Genomic DNA, 13,953 nt, shown 5'->3' with positions numbered 1-13,953 from the left:
AAGGTCACATATTCATTCACCAACTTGTATTAAATACCCATTAAGTGGCAGACCCTAGGGCAATGCCCTGAGGGACAAACATGAATAACAAATAGTTCCTGTCCTTGTATTAAGTCACAGTCTAACAGGTTTGACCATGTCTTCTATTACTTTAAAAAAAAATCAGGCTCAGCACCTGTAGCTCAGCGGCTAGGGTGACAGACATATACACCGGAGCTGGCAGGTTCAAACCCAGCCCAGGCCTGCCAAACAACAACGACAACTGCAACAAAGCATAGCCAGGCATTGTGGCAGGTGCCTGTAGTCCCAGCTACTTGGGAGGCTGAGGCAAGAGAATCGCTTAAGTCCAAGAGTTTGAGGTTGCTGTGTGGGCAACATAGTGAGACTCTGTCTCAAAAAAAAAAAAAAAATCATTACAGAGGCCAGGGGCAGTGGCTCACCCCTGTAATCCTAGCACTCTGGGAGGCTGAGGCAGGTGGATTGCCTGAGCTAAGGAGTTCTAGACCAGCCTGAGCAAGAGCAAGACCCCATCTCTAAAAACAGCCAGGTGTTGCGTCGGGCACCTGGGTCCCAGCTACTTGGGAGGCTGAGACAAGAGGATCACTAGAGCCCAAGAGTTTGAGGTTGTTGTGAGCCATGGCACTCTACTGGGGGCGACAGAGTGAGACTCCGTCCCCCCCCCAAAAAAAAATCTTTACAAAAGTCAAACATGCTGACTGGTGACTATTTGGAAAGCCCAAACATTCAGATAAAACAATGACCCCAATTCAGATAATATTTTATAAATCCTAAGGGTAGGACTTATGTCTTAATATTTCTGCACCAATAGACCCACACATGGGTTTTACAGCAAAGATGAGCCAAGTCAATGTTTTTTAAGTAGGGAGAAAGCCAGCCTTAATCCCACCACCCTGAGATCACCACTGCTAACATTTAGAAAACATTCTTAGCCTCCTTTCCATTCTCTGGGCCTTAACCTTCACCAGGTGGATAAATGCTTGGTCTCTTTAGCACCCCCTACAGGTCATGCAGTGCTGCTTGCCATGTTGACTGGCACCTGGAGCAAACTTTCACATCCTCCTAGAATCTTCTCACTCTGGGAGAGCAGTAGTTTTTACCACAGGCCCCTATACATCCTCCCATCCCACCCTAGAAGAGCCTCAGGGGCAGGAAGTGGGTTTATCCAAGATCAGTCTCCTTGGATAGAAGGGAACATTCAGCAGCACCCCTCAAACCAGGCTAATTGACTTGAGGGAGGTTTCAAAACTCCCAATGCCTGCATCCCCCTCACACAGGTTAAGGCAGAATCTGTAGGCATAAGGCCCAGGCACCAGCCTTTTTGTGTTTTTTATGTTGCCCAGGTCAGGGATTGAGAACCACTGATTTAAAAGAAGGCAGGGCAATAGTGTGAGTGGCCCCTTGATACTAGAAGAGGGTGCTGCAGTGGCCAGAGTCAGGACACTCAGGCCCAGAACTTGGCATCATGAGGACTTGATGCAGCCCACTTCAGGAAAAATCTAAGTGGTTCACAAAGGGAAACCTAAGGAAAGAAATAACACTGGCTTAGTGCCTATAGCTCAGCCACTAGGCCTCCAGCCACATACACCAGAGCTGGCAGGTTTGAACCCAGCCCAGGCCTTCCAAACAACAATGACAACTACAACAAAAAAACAGTCAGGCATTGTGGCAGGGGCCTGTACTCCCAGCTACTTGGGAAGCTGAGGCAAGAGAATCACTTAAACCCAAGAGTTGGAGGTTGCTGTGAGCTGTGACGCCATGGCACTCTACCAAGGACGACATCATGAGACTCTCTCAAAAAAAAGAAAGAAATAACATCTTTGTTCCAAAGGGCTCATATAGGTCCCACTCTAAGGGAAGAATACACAGAAAACACGTATGTTCACATAAGATTGAATAAAGACAGGGAAATAAGTAGGAAGGCCCCAACTGAGTAATTGTGTAAGGCATGAGGTTTCTGTCTTCCTTATGATGGAAAGAAGAGTTTTACCAAATAAACTGTCAGAGATAATGAGCTACTTAGCAGAAGGAAGATGACCAGGAATAGGTAATCTTCTTTTAAATAGGTCTTGAGTACTTGTTATTTATCAAGCACGGTGCTAAGTACTTGACATACATGTTTTCATTTAATCTTTGTGATAACAGTCTGCACTAGATATTATTTACCCTCATTTCATAGTGGAGAAGATTGATGCCAATCAATTTTAAGTAATTAGCATATGATCACTTTAAACAAAATAGATGACCTCAGCCTCTCTGACCCATCATTGTCCATCATGCGCTTTTACCACGCGAGGCTTTATGACCTGGACCTGCATGATTAGCAGGAATACGAAAGATGGAGGGAAAAATCAAGGCAGCCACTCTTTGAAGACGGGGTAACTTTGCAGAATGACTAGTTGGCTAGATATTTTCCCTGCCGTGAAATACTCAGGGCGTCCTGAGTCAGGCAGCAAGGTATACACACAAAAAGCCCTAGCAGTTCCTTCCTGGAACCAGCCTCGTGACTGGACTTAACAAGTTTAGTCACATAGTTGCTTATTCTGTTTTCTCACCTATGAAGCAAAAAGTGTCAGAATGGTTAAAACAGTAAGTGGTTTTCAAGTTGCCCTGTGCAGGCCTGGGCTACAGGGGTCGTCTGGGGACAAGATAGGCAGGACTTCTCTCATTCCCCTTCTGCATTTACCTTCTGGAAAGAAGTTTCTCTTGCTTGGGGTGGGGGAGAAGTAGAGGAAGGACATTTGGAAGGAAATCATCTGGTTAGTTAATTTCGAAGACACTTGAGTTTGAGAGTTTGGTGTTTTCTGTGCCCTCAGGATGCTGTGAAATAGTGATACATTAATATTTAATTCCTTACCTACCAACCCTGGGACCTGAGAGGTCTCAGGTCCTCTGTTTTCGAAGCTTCACGACCCTGGGAAGAATCGTCTCATCATGTTGCTTAAGCGCATTTTGAACAGGAGGAGAGTGAGGCTTGCGTGTGAAGGGAGGAAGAACAACCAAGGAGAGGAAGGCAGAAAGGGCAGCTGTGCTAGCCCAGGTCTAAGTCACAGTGAACCTGACCAGGCTGCCCCCTGGCAGGTGGAACGTGAACAGCCAGATTATCAACCAAGCGCCCTTTGTTGATAACCAGGGTTCTGTCACTGCCAGAATAACACAGTCATGACGAAGGGAGGGGTGAGGCCCAGGTCTCAGCTCCTTGAGTTGCACTTCATTTTTATGCAATAGGGTAAAAGTCTCTTGTTCTCTTTCAGTAATTTAGGATTCAAGCAATTTTCCTATTTCTTTGTGTTTTTCAGATTTTAAATCCAAATTTCATTCAAGAAGGTGAGTTAAAAAGTGGTAGAATTGGAAATGTGGGAATTGGCTAAATAAATGATCGTACATCCAGCATTGAGGTAAAACCTTTAAACAATGGTGACATGATTCTATATTAACGGACAAGGAACGATGTTTATGATAAATTATTAGATGAAAAGGACTGCAACTTGCAATACATACAATGAGATACAATTTGGGTGCGATAACTGTGTACATAAAGCCTAAAAGGATATAGATCAGAATATTCCCAGTTGTTCTCTCCAGATTATGACATCATGGCGCTATTCCTTCCTTTTGTTTATATATATTTCCTACTTTTTCTATAATATTTATTGCTTTCCAATACTTACTAAAGGGACAGAGATAACAGTGTTATGCTGAAGGTTATTTGAATCATACAGTATGGGTGGGGAATGATAGAGTTGTGTTAAAAAACAGGCTGTTTTTTTCTAAATTTGTTCTGAATGATATGAATGTGTATTGATTTGATCACAGTGGCCCCAGAGTTCCTTGTACCCTTAGTGGATGTGACTTGTTTGCTTGGGGATACTGTGATACTACAATGCAAGGTCTGTGGGCGGCCAAAGCCAACCATCACCTGGAAGGGCCCAGACCAGAACCTCCTTGACACTGACAACAGCTCGGCCACGTACACCGTGTCCTCTTGGTAAGCCGATCGCCCCAGCACAGGAGCACAAGAGTGGCTGAGCACAGCACTGGGGAGGGAGTTTGCTAAATCCGGGCTGCAGTTCCACTCTGGTTAACAGCTTTCGGAGAGAAGAGCTGCCCTGAAGCCTATTCTAGCTCTAACACTTGGCCTTGGCGAGGAGAGAAGGAATGAAAAAGCACAGCTTGAGCCACTCACACTGCCCCCAGCCACCAGCCTGACGTTCATCCGGGGCAGCAGCAGTGCCCGTGCCCAGTAGACGACCCTGGGACAGCAGAACAGTTTGCAAAGACTGCATTCCGGGCCCACCTTAGGCAAATTAAGAAAAACATGAACGGTTACATCTCAGGTCAATCATGAAGCACACTTTTGGGGAGCTTTTACAGTCACTGCCTGACATCCGCCCTCTGAGGTCTATCTCCCTACGGGTCCCTAAGGAAGTCTCTAAGTCAGAAGTGGTGAAAGTATGGACCCCAAATCGGGGCATCCTGGTGTTTTCTGTGCCCTCAGGACGCTGTGAAATAGTGATACATTAATATTTAATTCCTTACCTAAGAACAACTTTATTAGGAAAAAAAATGACTTATTCCAAATGTACAAACATGCACGAAAACACTGTTTAACAAAACTTAGTTGACTGCCTCCCGATCATTCTATTAACATTTATTGTTACTAATCATGAACTGTTTTGTGTACTTTATTGTGTCCACTGCTTACAGTGGACAAGCAGTAACAAGCCCTAATGCCTAAGAAACATTTATGGAAGAAACACCTAGAATTAAGAAACTTTCAACCATCGACTTAATTTGTGGGCATGGGAATTGAAATCGTTCTTTGGTATTCCGAGCAGAGACTTTCTGGCCAGGACACAAAATACCTGAGTAGAAGGAGCTTAGTGTGAGAGGCAGTGCTTGTGAGGAAGCACACAACACCCTCTACACCTCCAGCCTCCCACAGGAGTGGAGACGTCCTACATTTAACCCTTTCAAAGCAGTTCTCCCCTTAGAATGTTCCAGGATCGCATACTGAGATGAGTGAGGAAGTTATGGTTTAGGTGAAGGAATTTACCTTTTCTTAATTCCCTTAATTATTTTCTAGCCATGTAGAATTTGAAATACCTGAACATTTTAATTTTTTGGTCTTTCTCTTTGTTGTACCATTCATTATTGATCTGCAAGACTGTATATTCCAGGACAAGGTTACTAGTGGTAAAACACTAATAATACTGTGGACCAGTACTTGTATAGGACTTTATGTCTTTTAAACCAGGTTCTAATTGTTATGTCATTTTACTCCTTATTCTACCTGTCATTGACAACAAACTTGAGAGAGGGACATGGCCAAAATGTTTTCCCGTGTAGGGAATGGGGATACACAGAGGGAGGTGGTGGCCCAAGGCGAGTAGGGAGTTAACAGACATGCACTAGACCTCAGGCTGAAGCCTCCCAGCTCTGCACACCGCAAACTGCACGCCACATGCCAACCCCAAGGGATTTAACCAGTCACCTGGCTCATCACTCCAGTCTGAATGGCAGTGTCCTCTTGGTGTCTCTAGTGATTCTGGGGAAATCACCCTGAAGATCTGCAATCTGATGCCCCAGGACAGCGGGATTTACACCTGCATTGCAACAAACGACCACGGGACCACATCAACCTCTGCTACAGTTAAAGTGCAAGGTACAGTCTCTGTTCATTGAAATTTTAAAGTACTTTTTAAAGACATTTTTTAAATTGTAGTAAAGCTCTCACGTCATGAAATTTACCATCTTAACCATTTTTAAGTGTCCAGTGCACCGGCACTAAGTGCATTCATGTTTGGGGGCTACCGTGTCACAGAACTCTTCCACATTGCCTAACTGAACTTCCCCCATTAACAATAACTCCCCGTTCCTCCTGCCCGCATGCCTTGGCCTCCGCCATTCCTCTTTCTGTCTCTGTGGACTTGTGTTAGTCAAACCTTTTAAGCAAACAGTACATGGGCTCCCTGAGACTGTGGAAAGAAAAGGCCCACTGTGAAAATTTCAAAATAAAGTTCTAGCAAATGTAAAGAGAACAAATGTCTGCTAAGAGGGGTAGGTGGCCTGCCGTAAACCTACTGCATAGTGCCCTGACCATGCTTGATCCCTGTGTGCAGTGTCTAGCCCGGGGAGGCACTGTGGACAGCCAGCTGTGCCTCAAGGTCCCCTGGGGCTGGAGAAAACTATGCCACTTGGTGGAGAAGGTCATAGGAAAACATGAAGACTCGGGCTAGTTTCCTGGATGTTCTATGGTTGGTGTAAAATGCCCACTTTTGAAGAAAGATCACTTGATCCTAGCTTTTGTCTCTGTAGGTGTCCCAGCAGCACCTAACCGCCCCATTGCCCAGGAGAGAAGCCGCACCTCTGTGATTCTGCGCTGGCTACCCCCATCCAGCACAGGGAACTGCACTATTTCTGGTTACACCGTGGAGTACAGAGAGGAAGGTGCGCTATCTCCTCCCGCTCTTGTTTTTCTGTTTTCTCTTCCTCTCAGGGAGGTCCATCAGTTATAAGCCTGGTAATCTCCTCATCTTTCAGAAGTTCTTCCTTGTTGGGTCTTCCAGCTCAGCGCAGAGGCTTCAGTGCCAGACTGCAGCTTCCTTCTGATCTTACTCATCAAGCAGCTGTTTTCACTATGATGTTGTAAACCCCCCTGACATGACCTGCCCATGACCTAGGACAGGTCTCAAAGTGCCTTCACATGCATTTCCGTACTTAACTTGCTCAATCACCAACACAGGGATGATTGGACCCATTTTACAGATGAGTAAGCTGAGGCCTAAAGAAAGTTAAGAAACACAAAGTTGGCCAGACACAGTGGCTCATTCCTATAATCCTAGCACTTTAGGAGGCCAAGGTGGGAGGATGGCTTGAGGCTAGGAGTTTGAGACCAGCCTGGGTGACATAAAGTAGGACCCCATCATTACAAAAAAAAAAAAAAAATTTTTTTTAATTAGCCTATAGTCCCATTTACTCAGAAGACTGAGGTGGGAGGATCACTTGAGCCACAATGGGCTAGGACTGGGTCACTGCACTCCAGCCCAGGTGACAGAGCAAGACCCTGCCTCTCTTTTTTTGAGATAGAGTCAAAAGGCATAACTCACAGCAACATCCAACTTGGGCTCAAGGATCCTCTTGCCTCAGTTTTTCTATTTTTAGTTTTGCTCAGGCTGGTCTCAAACTCATGAGCTCAAGCAAGCCATCTGCCTCAGCCTCCCAGAGTGCTAGGATTACAGGCATGAGCCACTTAGCCTAGCCCAAGACCCTGTCTCTTAAAAAAAAAAAAAAAGAAAAGAAAAAGAAACCCAAGGTTGTAGTTAGTAAGAGGCAGAGCTAGCATTAAATCTCAGCTCTCTAGGTTGCTAATTAATGATCTTTCTCCCAGAGAAATAACTAAGGCAGTGATCAGAGAGCTATACTTGCTGGCCCCAGATAAAATTGAGAGACATACATACACATATATATATTATGCAGTTAAAAATTATGCAATTTAAACTTTAAAATTTGTTAACATTTACTTGCTAAAAGGGTATATATTACTTTATCATTAGAAACTAAGATTTCCATCTAGTTGTTGAAAATGACTAGTTAAAATAAGAGGCTTCCAGATAGCTTTAATTGTTAATAACATATATCTCTGAACATATATCTCTGAATCAATGAATTGAATTGAAAGTGACTGCTTGCCACCTCACCTAAGCTCCCGAAACCAAAAATATTCCTTTTACTCTACTTCCCTCTATTCTTACTATTTTCACTCTTCTCTTTCTTCTTGTCTTTTATTAGACATGCCCTAGTTTAATTAAAATTAAACTGTTTATTTCTGCATTTGTCTCAAGCCATTTGCTCTCGCGTCTCCCGGGTCTTCAGAAGGTGTGAATGCTGAGCTGGGAGTCACCTTTCACAAAGCTCATACTTCTCATTATTCAGTTCATAGTTCACCTTATTAACTAAGTTCTCTCGGGCAAATTGTTTAATATTTCTGAGGCTCATTTTCTTTATCTGTAAAGTAGGTTAATGCTCCCTACCTCATCAGGTTTCTGTGGAGTTACGTGAGGAAGTTAAATGAGAGAGTTATGTGGGAGACACCAGACCCTCCCACAGGGTTGTGCATGTGTATGGTGCTTAGTACATGTTAATTTGTTTCGTTTCCGTTGCCAGATGCATATTTTTCCTATTTTGTTATGAATTACGAATTTACCACATGTCCTCTGGAAATTCCTCTTATCTTTGTCTTGTCACTCTCACACTTGGACATGCACGTTTGAAAGTGGACAGAATCTCTGGGTCAACTTCTGTCACACCCCTCACCATTTATTCAGTCATTTAGGAAACTGAACCCAAACTGCCACCGTCGGTCTACAACTGTCCCTTAAATTGAATGTGTCAATTTTCCTTTCTTTGTTTGCTGAAGGTCTTTGAAACAATGTCTCTATGGATTTTTTTCTTTCTCTCTTCTGGGAAACTGTCACTAGGTTCTCAGATCTGGCAGCAGTCGGTCGCGTCAACCTTGGACACTTATCTCGTCATTGAAGACCTTAGTCCTGGGTGTCCTTATCAGTTCAGAGTCAGTGCAAGTAACCCCTGGGGAATCAGCCTCCCCAGCGAGCCCTCGGAATTTGTGCGACTTCCAGAATATGGTGAGTCCCTGCCATGTCCACGACCCCCTGGCCAGATGTCACAGGCCCACTGGCACTGGCTGCTCACACAAGAGGTGACTTGGGGCTGCTCAGTAGCTCTAGTCAAGCAACATTTGGGAGGTCTCATGAAGAATGTTTCCATAAAGTGTGCCTCTAAGCATCTTGGGCAAATGTTAGATCTGCCCCCTCACCCCCATGCCTTGCCTGGACCTAACACGCTCCCCAGGAGACTGGGTGTATCTCCAGAACAGAGAGGAACAGGGACAGGAGTCATGAGTCCCACGCTACTATCTGCCCCCTTTCAGAGGCAGGTATATAAAGCCCCCCCTCCCTGGCATCACACTTCACAGCATGAGGGATAGCCACTTACAGCTTCAAATGGGAAGAGAAAGTAGCCTGGTTGAAGAATTTCATCTCAAAACAAATACTTGAAAGTTTCCTCATTCCTCATTATCCCAGGATTTCTTTTCTCAACATAGATATATTTTTATGTAGCTTTGTTGAGAAATTAACTAAAATAAACATGTTAAATGTGCGTATTTTACGAATGTGGTCCTTAGCTTGCCCACCAAGTCATCTTGGTTCCAGGGACATTTTGAAAAAGGAAACTTGCTGGTCTGAAGAAATCTCCAAGTAGTGAGATTTGGGGCAGTGGAAGGGAGCGGTCAGTGCATGTCCAGGAGGGCAGTGGGTGGGTGTGCTTTGCTCTGCTTCAAAGGCAATGGTCCTGCGTCTCTTTGGGTCAATCTGGAGTCTCCAGAGGGGCTTGGAAAACTCTTTCCAGCCTTGGGTTATGCCTCGTCCCCAGCTGAATCCGGAAATGCTCTCTAGCTGGGCCCCCACTGCCAATTCAGTCATCTCTCCCAGTGGTTTTGACCTTGTTCCCAGGGCCTGTGACTCACTGGGAAACCTTGGTGCTGGTTCTCTGTTTCCCCGGTATTCAATATGGAGAGGCTGCCTTCAGTCCCAGCCAGGTGTGCTCTGGGCAGCCTGAGGGGCCCAGCTCTGGGGTCAGAAGAGCTGTGTTGTGGACTTGGCTTCTCTCCTCCTAAGCCACTAGCTGAGTCCTGCTCTGGCATGACCACTGTTCTTTTTGATACCTGCAAACTTTGGTCCCCAGTAGACAACACAAATGCACGTTGGTGTGCATACTTGCATGCATGTGTGTGTGTGCCTGTGTGTGTGTGTGTTTCTAAATCATTGCCAGGAAATTGACCCATCATACAAGGAAATGCCACCAGAGTCTAATCGGGCATATATTGTGGGTTAAGTTAAATCATTCAGTCTAGAAAGAAGCTCATGAATGCTTGAGAACAATGGGGTAAGAAAGAAAACATTTTGGAATATCTTTTCTTTCTCTCCTTTCTTGATCTTGTAGCTTCACCCCTCTTCTCTCTCCATATCCTCCTGATAGCCCTGAATCTCTCTGGCTTTTCTAGGACTTCAAAGTGTTTTGTTCTCTCCCTTTTAACTCTTTCTGCCAAATTTCTATTTTAGAATCTCCAGAAGTCACACTTTTGATTGTCCTGTGTTTTCCCCTTGTTTTTAAGTAGATGGCAGAGGGAGTCTGACTCTGTCATGTCAGTTTCCCTTGGATGATATATTTTTAAATAACATTCCAGAGAATCGTGGCATTTTCCCACTGAGTTAGATTCCATATTTAGCCGTGAGAATTGCTTTGGGGCTACGCGGAAGCTTTTTTGTTAACCTTTTCTTTATTCTGCTATGACATCCTCAATGTCATCAATGATTCTCTCTCTTCCAAAGATGCTGCTGCTGATGGCGCCACCATTTCTTGGAAGGAAAATTTTGACTCAGCTTATACTGAGCTGAATGAAATCGGAAGGTAATGAATGACACAGTGTTCTCATAGTGCCTTTATTCATCAGTATCTAGCATCATCACGACGGAGTAATTACTCATTCTGGTTATTTGTTTCTTTGATAGATGCATTCTCTCTACAGGGTGAACACAATGAGAAGATTTATGTGTATTTCCTACTGTTCTTTTTCTAACTTCCTAAGTTGACTGCTTCATGCATTGACCTCACTCTTTTCTAATATAAGAATTTAAGGATCAGCTGGGTGCCTGTAGCTCCGTGGTTAGGGAGCCGGCCACATGCTTTGGGGCTGATGGCTTCAAACCCAGCCCAGGGCCTGCTAAACAAAAAAAAAGAAAGAAAAAACAGCTGGGCATTGTGGCAGGTGCCTATAGTCCCAGCTACTAGTGGGGCTGGGGCAAGAGAATCGCTTGAGCCCAGAAGTTTGAGGTTGCTGTGAGCTGTGACACTGCAGCACTCTACCAAAGGTGACAAAGTAAGACTCTGTCTCAATTAAAAAAAATAAAATTTAAGGATCAAAATTTTCTTTGAAGTATAATATTAGCCCTATTTCCCAAGTCTTGACATGTGGTATTTTCATTATTGTTGAGTTCTATCTATTTTTCTTCAACTATGAATTTGTCTATGGCCCAGTTAAAGTGGAAAAATATTTTAAGATGTATGACATATTTTAATGTATGAGATCTTTTAAAGGAACTTTTTATTACTGATTTCTACCTTAATTTGCACTGTGGCTTGAGAACTCAGTCTACATGATACTGATTCCCTAATTTTTGTTGGGACTTCCTCTATGAATAACTCATGGTCAATTATGAAAAAAGGTCCACATGTTCTTGAAAAGAATGTATAGTTATTAATTGTTGGGTATAGGTCTCTCTATATGTCCATGTGTCGAGCGCATTAATTGTTTCATAGGTATTTCTTTTTTTCTTTTTGAGACAGAATCTCACTGTGTCACCCTCGGTAGAGTGCCATGGCGTCACCACTCACAGCAACCTCCAACTCCTGGGCTTAAGCAGTTCTCTTGCCTCAACCTCCCAAGTAGCTGGGACTACAGGAGCCCACCACAACACCTGGCTATTTTTTGGTTGTAGTTGTCATTGTTGTTTGGCGGGTCCAAACTGGGTTTGAACCTGCCAGCTCCAGTGTATGTGGCTGATGCCCTCGCTGCTGAGCTCCAGGTGTGGCGCCTTCATAGGTATTTCTAATCTAAATACCCCCCACATGTACATGTATACGTACCTCTCTCTCTCCACCCCTTGCCACTCTGCCGTTCCCTCTCTTTTGGTTAGAGAACATTTATTGTGTCCTCAGAAATAAAAAGAATAAAATTTTAGCTGGTGCAGTTGCTCACACCTGTAATCCCAGTCCTCTGAGAAGCTGAGGGAGGAGAATCTCTTGAGCTTAGGCATTCCTCAGTTCCTGTGCACGAGTGAGACCCCATCTCAACTAAAAATAGAAAAGTTAGCCAGCTGTATTGTGGTGGGCACCTGTAGGCCCAGCTACTCACGAGGCTGAGGCAAGAGGATCAAGAGTTTGAGGTTTCTGTGAGCTATGATGGTACCACAGCACTCTAGTTTGGGCAGCAGAGTGAAACTCTATCTCAAAAAAAATTATATATATAAATATGACTTTTAACAGAAAAATGAAAAAAAATCTATCACTTAACCCACAAAATAGCTGAGGGGAGAAAAACAGAAGGGGTTTATCCCTAGGCAGGCATTGGTCTCCAGGTGGTCTGGGCAGGAAATGTAGGCTGACCTTATAAGTCACCTGCCCCCCAGATGTAGAAATGAAAGGGCACCCATTTACAATTGGCCTCGTCTAGATCTCTGATTGGCATCTCTCTCTCTCTTTTTTTTTTTTTTTTTTTTTTGGCCTTACTCCTGTTTTAAAGTTTTGGTATTATCAGTACTGAGCTCAATGCTTACGCATCGGGTCACTTCAGACCTACTTCCTGGTTGCATGAGCTCTAGAATGGCATTTTTAGGAGTAGAATTGAGATGGGAGGGTGGTCATTGTGATTTCCTTTTAATAAATCTTAATGTGACGAGTAGAAAAAACTTAATAAAAAGCTCTGAAATGAACAGAATCAGCATCATTGTTTCAGCATCTCTTAACAAAGCATAAAGTTTCCTAAGTGTGGCAGTTATAACAGAGACTGTGGAGGAAGCCAAAATGTTTATTTTTTCTGTTTTGTAGGCAGGAGAAAGTAATTTGCTATCTTTCATAACAGCATCTTTCACCAAAAATAAACTTTAATTCTACTTTCCTGTCTTTTTTGTGTAGCCAGAGGAAAAAGAAAGCCAAAGGAAATTATGTGTTGATGATGGCCTACCTCTGAATCCCTGCAGTGTTTCATAAGCTATGTAGACACATCCAAGCATTATTTAATCTAATCCTCATAACACTGTGAGGCAGTGTCTGGACTCCCTGAACTCGGGCTCAGGGAAGTTCAGTATTTCCTTGAGGTCCCACAGCTAGTAAGTGTACAGCCAGGATTTAAGTTCTAGGCTACCCAACTCTAAGCCTATGTTTGTTTTACTAGTATATGTCATTTCTCATCGTAACAATTACTGTCAAAAATAAATTCCAGTAATGAAAGTCTAGGTAGTTCTGTTACCTTGAAATTTGTGAAGCTAGATATGACCCCAATAATGAGCAAATCAAATCCCCGACTGGTTCTTAGGGAAATTAGCTGTATCACCTAGACACCCCATGTTGTAGCAGAATAAATAGATGTTTTGATATTTCTCAAAGGGGAGGTCAATTTTCTGATCTATTCAAAGTAATCAACAGTTGTTTTCTTAAAAAACAATCTCAGCTCCAATAGCCTGAATCTTTTCTCTTTCCTAAGAACAGTTCTCATATTTTCAGAAGATCTTTTCAAAATGTTGTACACTACCATAATGGCAATAAAATATGAAGATTCTTACATGACACACATGAAAAACATCTGTGCCAGGGTCACAGATGTGAGTCAACTTTTTCCAGTATGCCTAAACCTGAATCCCGTGCCTGTATGACTACCAGTAATTAAATACTGTAGAACCTCAATAGTTGACTCCCTCCCTACATTGACCACCTCCTTAAGTTGACCTAATTTGCATAGAGTGGACAGGTGCCACATGTACCTATCAGTACAGTAGACCTAGGTCCTTATGTTGACCACCTCAGTCTGTTGACCAGTTTATTACTGTCCCTTGGGCAGTCGACTTGCAGAGGTTCTCCTGTACTAGACAGATCATGGTGCATAGTTATAAAGGAGTATCTCTACTTCTACCACACGTCCATAAAAGGAAAGGGCACTTGAACATGGCATATTTAACCAGATATAAACTGTATAGGTGCCCAAGCAGTTTTAAAAAGCCGGGGGGGATTATTGCTGGGAATGCTGACAGGTTGCCCACATAGAGTCCGGAAAAATATCAGTGCTGGGCCTCCTAGACG

At 43.6% G+C, this 13,953-nt stretch overlaps 1 protein-coding gene across 2 annotated transcripts in view; it reads left to right on the top strand.

Moving 5' to 3' along the window:
- LOC111721722 (kalirin-like) overlaps window positions 1-13,953 on the top strand; it is a 122,317-nt gene that overhangs the window by 96,977 nt on the left and 11,387 nt on the right. For both annotated transcript variants that reach the window (XM_012808440.2, XM_023516323.1), the window contains exons 19-24: window positions 3,318-3,345; window positions 3,835-4,006; window positions 5,562-5,683; window positions 6,337-6,468; window positions 8,499-8,663; window positions 10,431-10,509. In XM_012808440.2, the coding sequence (XP_012663894.1) occupies window positions 3,318-3,345; window positions 3,835-4,006; window positions 5,562-5,683; window positions 6,337-6,468; window positions 8,499-8,663; window positions 10,431-10,509 (698 nt within the window). The remainder of the gene's footprint in view (window positions 1-3,317; window positions 3,346-3,834; window positions 4,007-5,561; window positions 5,684-6,336; window positions 6,469-8,498; window positions 8,664-10,430; window positions 10,510-13,953) is intronic.

Source organism: Otolemur garnettii, unplaced genomic scaffold (assembly GCF_000181295.1).
Source record: "Otolemur garnettii isolate 467f Iridium unplaced genomic scaffold, OtoGar3 scaffold00089, whole genome shotgun sequence".
NCBI classification, from domain to species: domain Eukaryota; kingdom Metazoa; phylum Chordata; class Mammalia; order Primates; family Galagidae; genus Otolemur; species Otolemur garnettii.
Note: the sequence above shows the minus strand (reverse complement) of the source record. Positions and strands in the feature narration are given on the sequence as shown.